General features: G+C 38.6%; 1 protein-coding gene across 1 annotated transcript; it reads right to left on the bottom strand.

Moving 5' to 3' along the window:
* Nucleotides 1–399: 399 nt before the first annotated feature.
* Nucleotides 400–8,932, bottom strand: LOC129233687 (serine/threonine-protein phosphatase 6 regulatory ankyrin repeat subunit B-like; the record flags this gene model as incomplete). Its single annotated transcript, XM_054867668.1, has 2 exons — nt 400–5,413; nt 8,706–8,932. Coding segments are annotated over 2 exons (4,956 nt in total), but the record flags the coding sequence as incomplete, so codon positions are not given.
* Between the last annotated feature and the right edge of the window lie 1,122 nt (nt 8,933–10,054).

The raw sequence follows: 10,054 nt of genomic DNA, 5'->3' as shown, positions 1-10,054 counted from the left end.
AAAAAATTGATGTTTACTATTTTTGTAACCAGTTAAGTTTTTTACTTTTTCTAGAATGGCTTTTTATATCTGAAATTTGGCTATCAACATTGATTAGGCATATCCAACATATTTAATGTGAATATCATATTAGATTGCTAAATTGTTTCACACAATAAATTCTTTAAATATGTGATCAAAATACAATTTTTGGGATACAATTTATTGTTTTGTATACAGTTGGTTATATATATACACAGTGGAACACATACAGAAATGTATTTATTTGAAAAATAAATTTTTGAAATAAATACATGGGTAAATACCCATTTTGGGTATTTACCCCTAAAAATAAATATCCGGGTATTTTACATTAGTTGTTGTGCACCACAAAAAATAAAGACTAATGCTGGGAGAAAAGACATATTTTAAAACAAAAACAAAATGTAAGACACAGTCTCACTTTAAGGAAAACACAGTAATAATGAGTTCAAAGTAACAAAAAAAGTCATTATTTCGAACTTAAAGAATGAATAATAGTTCTGACTTAAAAGAAGAAGTATTTGTATTATGCTGCACAGTCTGATGACAAAGTTCTTTTGAAAATTTCATATCTTTGAAGAGCTTAGACAGTTAGAATAGAAGTTTTCCTAGAGGTAGAATATTATTTCAGGGATTCAAAGCAAAATAAGAAAATGGCTTTCTTTAAGATTCAACTATGAAAGCCTTAACAAAATTTTTCATTTCAAGCTCACTCAAAAAAGCTAATATGACTTCGATGCACAACCATGGCAGTAGCGGTAATTTACGAGACAAAAAAGCGAAGCATTGCCAACACTGACCATTTAGGATTCGTCTCCTTTCAGCCCTCCTTATTTTAAAAGAAAGTAATTCACCATAATTTGGAAAGTTTAAAGCAGCCTTGTCCACAAGCAAAACACTATGAGCGTTTTCCTTCCTCAGACATCGTGCTACCTCGCTTATATGTCTACAAGAAATATCATGCAGAGAGAGAATATTTTTGTCCAACTTTGTCTGCTTCATCCGCTGTAACTCAGCTTCAAATTCCGAAAGCAGTGATACAAAGTAGGTTATATAATCATTCTCAAGACCCACGTCTTTCCAATCAATACAAATATCTCTCAGAGCACACATCGAAAGAATCATTTTTGCAACATCATTATTTCCTTTATTCAGAGCCACTTTCAAAGGGTACAGCCCTTTATTATTATTCACGCATGGATTCATGTCACAAAACAAAAGCTTCTTGACCACTTCTACATATGAATTTTCTGACGCATAATGCAAAGCAGTCTCTCCATCTTCATCTTTTATGTTGTTTTCGGCATCTGCCGCGGCAAGTACTTCTGCTGCTTTTTGGCTTTGCTCTTTCAAAGCTACATGGAGGGCCGTCTTTCCCGTGTCATCTTGAAGACGGGTATTAGCACCTGAAGCCAACAGCTTCCTTACAACTTCTTCATAATCGCATTCTGATGCATAATGTAATGCAGTCTTTCCATCCTTATCTTGAATGTTGTTTGTAGAGTCTGCCTCAACAAGCAATTCTGCTGCCTTTTTGCTGCGCTCTATTAAAGCGACATGGAGGGCCGTCTTTCCCGTGTTGTCTTGAAGACGGGTGTTAGCACCTGAAGCCACCAGCTTCCTTACAACTTCTTCATGATTGTGCTCTGATGCATAATGTAATGCAGTCTTTCCATCCTTATCTTGAATGTTGTTTGTAGAGTCTGCCTCGACAAGCAATTCTGCTGCCTTTTTGCTGCGCTCTATTAAAGCGACATGGAGGGCCGTCTTTCCCGTGTTGTCTTGAAGACGGGTGTTAGCACCTGAAGCCACCAGCTTCCTTACAACTTGTTCATGATTGTGCTCTGATGCATAATGTAATGCAGTCTTTCCATCCTTATCTTGAATGTTGTTTGTAGAGTCTGCCTCGACAAGCAATTTTGCTGTCTTATTGCTGCACTCTTTTAAAGCTACATGGAGGGCCGTCCTTCCCATGTTGTCTTGAAGACGGGTGTTAGCACCTGAAGCCACCAGCTTCCTTACAACTTCTTCATGTTTGTGCTCTGATGCATAATGTAATGCAGTCTTTCCATCCTTATCTTGAATGTTGTTTGTAGAGTCTGCCTCGACAAGCAATTTTGCTGTCTTATTGCTGCACTCTTTTAAAGCTACATGGAGGGCCGTCTTTCCCGTGTTGTCTTGAAGACGGGTGTTAGCACCTGAAGCCAACAGCTTCCTTACAACTTCTTCATAATAAAAGCGCTCTGATGCATAATGTAATGCAGTCTTTCCATCCTTATCTTGAATGTTGTTTGTAGAGTCTGCCTCGACAAGCAATTCTGCTGCTTTTTGGCTTTGCTCTTTCAAAGCTACATGGAGGGCCGTCTTTCCCGTGTTGTCTTGAAGACGGGTGTTAGCACCTGAAGCCAACAGCTTCCTTACAACTTCTTCATAATAAAAGCGCTCTGATGCATAATGTAATGCAGTCTTTCCATCCTTATCTTGAATGTTGTTTGTAGAGTCTGCCTCGACAAGCAATTCTGCTGCTTTTTGGCTTTGCTCTTTCAAAGCTACATGGAGGGCCGTCTTTCCCGTGTCATCTTGAAGACGGGTATTAGCACTTGAAGCCACCAGCTTCCTTACAACTTCTTCATAATAAAAGCGCTCTGATGCATAATGTAATGCAGTCTTTCCATCCTTATCTTGAATGTTGTTTGTAGAGTCTGCCTCGACAAGCAATTCTGCTGCCTTTTTGCTGCACTCTTTTAAAGCGACATGGAGGGCCGTCTTTCCCGTGTTGTCTTGAAGACGGGTGTTAGCACCTGAAGCCACCAGCTTCCTTACAACTTCTTCATGATTGTGCTCTGATGCATAATGTAATGCAGTCTTTCCATCCTTATCTTGAATGTTGTTTGTAGAGTCTGCCTCGACAAGCAATTTTGCTGTCTTATTGCTGCACTCTTTTAAAGCTACATGGAGGGCCGTCTTTCCCGTGTTGTCTTGAAGACGGGTGTTAGCACCTGAAGCCAACAGCTTCCTTACAACTTCTTCATAATAAAAGCGCTCTGATGCATAATGTAATGCAGTCTTTCCATCCTTATCTTGAATGTTGTTTGTAGAGTCTGCCTCGACAAGCAATTCTGCTGCTTTTTGGCTTTGCTCTTTCAAAGCTACATGGAGGGCCGTCTTTCCCGTGTCATCTTGAAGACGGGTATTAGCACCTGAAGCCAACAGCTTCCTTACAACTTCTTCATAATAAAAGTGCTTTGATGCATAATGTAATGCAGTCTTTCCATCCTTATCTTGAATGTTGTTTGTAGAGTCTGCCTCGACAAGCAATTCTGCTGCCTTTTTGCTGCGCTCTATTAAAGCGACATGGAGGGCCGTCTTTCCCGTGTTGTCTTGAAGACGGGTGTTAGCACCTGAAGCCACCAGCTTCCTTACAACTTCTTCATAATAAAAGCGCTCTGATGCATAATGTAATGCAGTCTTTCCATCCTTATCTTGAATGTTGTTTGTAGAGTCTGCCTTGACAAGCAATTCTGCTGCCTTTTTGCTGCACTCTTTTAAAGCGACATGGAGGGCCGTCTTTCCCGTGTTGTCTTGAAGACGGGTGTTAGCACCTGAAGCCACCAGCTTCCTTACAACTTCTTCATGATTGTGCTCTGATGCATAATGTAATGCAGTCTTTCCATCCTTATCTTGAATGTTGTTTGTAGAGTCTGCCTCGACAAGCAATTCTGCTGCCTTTTTGCTGCGCTCTATTAAAGCGACATGGAGGGCCGTCTTTCCCGTGTTGTCTTGAAGACGGGTGTTAGCACCTGAAGCCACCAGCTTCCTTACAACTTCTTCATGATTGTGCTCTGATGCATAATGTAATGCAGTCTTTCCATCCTTATCTTGAATGTTGTTTGTAGAGTCTGCCTCGACAAGCAATTCTGCTGTCTTATTGCTGCACTCTTTTAAAGCTACATGGAGGGCCGTCTTTCCCATGTTGTCTTGAAGACGGGTGTTAGCACCTGAAGCCACCAGCTTCCTTACAACTTCTTCATGATTGTGCTCTGATGCATAATGTAATGCAGTCTTTCCATCCTTATCCTGAATGTTGTTTGTAGAGTCTGCCTCGACAAGCAATTCTGCTGTTTTATTGCTGCACTCTTTTAAAGCTACATGGAGGGCCGTCTTTCCCGTGTTGTCTTGAAGACGGGTGTTAGCACCTGAAGCCACCAGCTTCCTTACAACTTCTTCATGATTGTGCTCTGATGCATAATGTAATGCAGTCTTTCCATCCTTATCTTGAATGTTGTTTGTAGAGTCTGCCTCGACAAGCAATTCTGCTGTCTTATTGCTGCACTCTTTTAAAGCTACATGGAGGGCCGTCTTTCCCGTGTCGTCTTGAAGACGGGTATTAGCACCTGAAGCCACCAGCTTCCTTACAACTTCTTCATGATTGTGCTCTGATGCATAATGTAATGCAGTCTTTCCATCCTTATCTTGAATGTTGTTTGTAGAGTCTGCCTCAACAAGCAATTTTGCTGTCTTATTGCTGCACTCTTTTAAAGCTACATGGAGGGCCGTCTTTCCCGTGTTGTCTTGAAGACGGGTGTTAGCACCTGAAGCCACCAGCTTCCTTACAACTTCTTCATAATAAAAGCGCTCTGATGCATAATGTAATGCAGTCTTTCCATCCTTATCTTGAATGTTGTTTGTAGAGTCTGCCTCGACAAGCAGTTCTGCTGACATTTTGTTAAATTTTTTCAAAGCTACATGGAGGGCCGTCCTTCCCGATTTATCTTGAAGACTGGTATTAGCACCTGAAGCCAACATTTTCCTTACAACACCTTTACAACCCCACTCTGATGCATAATGTAATGCAGTCTTTCCACATTTATCTTGAATGTTGTTTTTCGAGTCTGCCTCGACAAGCAATTCTGCTACATCTTGGCTACGCTCTTTCAAAGCTACATGGAGGGCCGTCTTTCCCGATTTGTCTTGAAGTTGGGTATTAACACCAGCAGCTAAAAGTTTCTTCACAACTTCTATGTATTTCTTTTCTGTTGCATAATGCAAGGCAGTCTTACCATTTTTATCTTGTATGTCATTCTTCGCTTCTGCGTTGATAAGAACTTTTGCTGTTTCTTCGTAGCTATGTTTCAAAGCTATATGGAGAGCGGTCATGCCCACTTGCTCTTGCAGGCTCATATCAGCACCCACAGACAAAAGCAGTAATGCTATTTGCGTATTCCCTTGTTCAGCAGCTATGTGTAAGGCTGTCTTTCCGTATTCGTCTTGCACATCTACCAAATGCGTTTCATTCTGAAGAATTTCTTTAAGAGTAATAATATCCCAACAGGAAACGGCATCATGAATCTTTGTTCTTCGGTATGTAAGACTCGAATTTTTATATTTCTTTCTGAAAAGAAAAAAAAAAAGCTGTACTATCCGATCAGTATACAATCAAATTTTGTGTTGAACTACTGAAGTAAGGAGACGTTGGGCGTGATTTGCCAAGTGTTCAAGGAAGAAAGCATACCAAAACTGCAGTAAGTTCGAAAATGGTGGCCGAGAGAATGTGGAGACCAAGTCCTCCTTATAGACTATTGTCTCATACTTAAAATCAAACATATTCTGCTTTCACTTCTTCTGTTTATCGCGCTTTTGATATTTGTTCCTCATGGGAACTTCTTAATGTGGACCTTAATTATCTAAAACTGTGGCAACTGATAGAGACTATCCGCCAACTTGAATTGATTCTATTTTTAAACGAGCTGATGTGTGCCTCACATGACTTCCTTTTACTCCAATTTAATGTTATTTCCATAGACTAATAATAAGAGTAGACCGAGCTATGGCAACCCTTTTGCTGCTCATAAACCAAACCATGTGACTAGTGGATATCCTAGCAACAGCGGGCTTTAATCGTAGCAGACGATCAACGCCAGCGCGAAATAAAATAAATAGAATTGATGGAACACGGAAGAATGATCTTTTATGGAGTCCGATTTGTAAATTTGTTATTCTAAGTTGTAAATATTTTGTTAATATGGTGAGTTTTTCGTTTAGATAGCATTGTGCATTTTCTTTAGTCAATTTCAATAACTCTCTAAGCAATAAAAGATGCAAGCGACCAAGAAGAATCAGAAAACGGTAAGATTTTTACCTACAGTTTCAATTTAAGATACCGATTAGTACATTTTTGCGTTAACGCAAAACGTTTACGCCATTTCGTTCACAGCCAACGCTGACAGCTCCAAATGAAATAAAAGTTACCGAAAACTGATCAAAAACTATTACTAATGTCAAAATAATGCATAACTAAAAGAAAAACAGTTCAATCTCTGCACCTGGAAGTTTTTTTTAATGAAAACACATTGTCTTAAAATACATGTCGAGTGCCAAACTATAGATAATGCTGCCATCTAGCAACCATGCTGCCAAAGTCTTCGCCAAGCCCTTCCACTAGTCACATGATACATCTATGAACCAATTTTCTTTATCAGCAAGAATGAGAAAGCTCGGTCTACTCTTATTATTAGTCTATGGTTATTTCCCTATTACTGGCAATTTTAATGTGATTAAATAGTTTACTCTCTAAATATCACCAACAATGGCCAAATTGAAACAATTTTTTAAAAAAAATCGCCAAATTTGTCGCCAAGTTAGCGACAAAAAGACTGGCGATATATCGCCAAGTGTCCGCCAAATTACAACATCACTTGAGTTTACATCGAAATTAACAATGATTCCCCCCCAAAAGTGGCAAAAGACCCCTTTAGAAACACCCGACTGCAACCAAATGGGGAGGTGCACAACTAGACCCCACTAGGAGTCCACATACCAAATTTCAACTTTCTAGGACATGCCGTTCATGAGTTATGTGACATACATACGCACATAGGCACGTTCATAGATACGTCACGAGGAAAACTGGTTGTAATTTCTCGGGAATCGTCAAAATGGATATTTCGCGTGTCTATACGTTCTTAGGCACTTATCCACATGTGGTCGAGTCGAAAAAACCCTCAACATTCATTCGGAGGTGAGCAAAATGGAAATTAAGGTCGATTTTTGAGTGAAAATTTTTTCGCGAATACAATACTTCCTTTTTTGTAAAAGGAAGTAAAATTCTTTAATAAATCCAAAACTAATGTTCTTAACCGAACCTTCATCACAAATAACTTGGTTGTTTTGCCATTTTTTCAATCTGTAAGCTATCAGGTTGCTAAATTCTATAACGTTTCCAATTCCAGATAATGTGTTCTCTCCTATTAATAAACTTTCATTCTCTTCTCTTTAAGATCCTATTCACCCTCTTAATTGTTGTGGTATTTATAAGACTAATTGTAGTTGTAAACTTACTCATATTGGACAGACTTGGCGTGCTTTAAAATTTCGCTTGAAAGAGCATTGAAATTAAGTGAAAAAACAAATAAGTCTAGTATAGCTCAATATTCGATTCACTCTTATGATTTTAACTCTCATCAGATTGTTCGAAAATGCCCCAATTCATCAGATCTTTACTTTGGGAATCTTGTCTTATTTTGAGGAAGTTCTAACTTAGTTAATGATCTTAAAGCAGATCCGTAATTTTCCAATGTCTGGCTCCCATATCTTTAACATCGTACTTTCCCCATCCATTTTTTCTGTTTTGCACACATTATTTTTATTTTTTCCATTCATTTTTATCTATCTTGCTTTGTTTATTTTTAGCTTTTTGTAATGGGTTGATACACACATCCCCCCCCCCTTTTCTTATCTTTATTTTTTCTTTTTCCGAAAATTTTTGGTTATTTCATTTCCAGCTGTTTTTTCTTCCATTCAGCTTTTCCTTTCTTGCGGTTCACGGTTATTGACATTTTCTTTTTGCTTTAGCTATGTGGCGTAATCTTTGTCCTATTCAATTATTTCTCTCGGCTTTAATGTGCCTGTGAGAGAGCTCTTGCCCTTTGCTTGCATTCCTGTTGGTTCTTTATTGCTTTAGAATTTGTTTGGTTAATTTTTAGTCGCTATTTTTATCTTTTAAGCTGTTTGCTTATCTAGCTCTTGGCTTTTGTCGGATGTCTTTTCATCCATAAGCTAATTACTTTTTGCATTGAAAAAGGTGTTTCTTGTAACGCCAAAATGTGTGTCTGCAGTAATCTGCAATTTGTGCTTTTAGACGTTATTCTTACTTTACATTCGAAAATGTTTTTAAAAATTACACAGAGGATTCCGTAATCCTTGCCAACGTTTTTGAAAATGTCATTAACCCCAGCTGCACAATGTATTCAGAAACGTTTTTGAAAATTACAGAAAGAGGATTACAAAATATTCGGAAACACTTCCCAAAATTATAGCAAAAGGATTCCGAAATACTCGGAAACGTTTCTGAAAACTTCAGAAAGAGGATTCCAAAACACTCAGAAACGTTTCTGGAAATTACACAAAGAGGATTTCGAAATACTCTGAAAAGTATTTGAAAGTTTCATGAACCACAGCTGCCTGATGTACCAGGAAACGTTTCCGGAACTTATTTTACAGTGTAGTTTTAAAAAAATGTAGGGAGATAGTCGGTAAAAATTAGTAAATAAAAAAAAAGCCAGGTTTGTGAATTTTTATAGCGATTCTCAACGTTGACTCCATCACCCTAAAATTAGTCCCATTCATACTCTTTGACTCCGCAGCTCTGCTTACAAAGTGTAGAAAGACGAAATGTAAGTCCTTACCTGGGGGGTTCTTCAGAATTCAATTCACTGTCGGAACTGCGTTCACCATCCGAACTGCATTCACCATCAGAACTGTCTTCACCATCAAAACTGCATTCACCGTCAGAACTGTCTTCACCATCAGAACTGCTATCACTGCTATGAAAATTGCGTTCACTGTCATGAAAACTGAGTTCACTGCCATGAAAATTGAGTTCACTGTCATGAAAACTGCGTTCACTGTCAGACTGAAAAGGAAAAACTATCAATAGTGTCCTTTAAACATATTGTCTAAAAGCATGAAAAGAACAATTTAATTTTGTTTTTGTTTGTATGGAACAACACATATTCCATTTCCACAAAACTACTGAGCACAGCAAATGAGTTGAGAAACAGAAGTAGACCTGTTCTATTGACTGTTAGGTTATTGAAATTGGCGTGGTGGTGGCCTAAACAGTAAGGCATTGAACTTGTGACCGCCATCAGAATTTTTTGGTTTTTTTTTTTTAAAGAAAATTTTTGGAGGAAAGTATTAAATTTTTTAAACGAGAATAAGGAAGATGCATTAATTATTTTTGACGTACATCTTCCAAATTAAGTAGCCTTGTCTTTTTTCAATGAAAATCACCTTAGACACAGGATGGCGTCAGAGTATGTTGCAAAAAAGGATCTGACTGTTTGATTTCATTTTAATTAAACATGATTTTTTCTGCAATGAGTATATTCTGTACGATGAAAACGTGTGACAGTCGAAACTTTCCCAAGGCTGCCCCTCTCCCAGTTATTCCTCTCTGCAGTTCTCGCAAACAATATTGAAAATAGTGTTAAGTTTCGTTTTTAGGGCTGAAATTCTGAAACATGTCCGGAGAACATCTTTCGAGAACACTTCCCCCAAACATGATTGCCTTTTTGCAGCTTCAATTTCGAAAAACTGCCAGTCCGTAACGTTACCAAAGATGCATACAATCGTGTTTTTAGCAATAAAATTTCAAGAAATATCTACCTCTCCCCTTAACATGCTTGAAGACAATCTACAATTACGTTTTTGGAGATCCAATTTCAAAAAATTGCCACGGTGGGCAACGGAACTTCTCTGCCTAACATTACCAAAGATCGTTTAAAACTGTGTTTTTAGACCTAAAATTTCAAAAATGTTTCAGGGGCGCGCCCCTGAACTCCCTTCTCCCTATCATTACCAAAGGTCGTCAAAAACTGCTATTGGAATTTTGATTTCGAACCTGAGTGACACAGAACCCCTCCCCCCTAAACATTACTAAAGACCACCCTCCACCCAAAACTGCGTTCCAGAACAACAATTTCAATAAAAGTGCGTAGGAGAGCTTCCAAACCCCTCCCCCCTCCTAACATCC

The sequence above is a fragment of the Uloborus diversus genome, unplaced genomic scaffold (genome assembly GCF_026930045.1).
Source record: "Uloborus diversus isolate 005 unplaced genomic scaffold, Udiv.v.3.1 scaffold_629, whole genome shotgun sequence".
NCBI lineage: Eukaryota > Metazoa > Arthropoda > Arachnida > Araneae > Uloboridae > Uloborus > Uloborus diversus.
The sequence above is the reverse complement of the archived record's forward strand: the minus strand, read 5'-3'. Positions and strand labels throughout refer to the sequence as shown.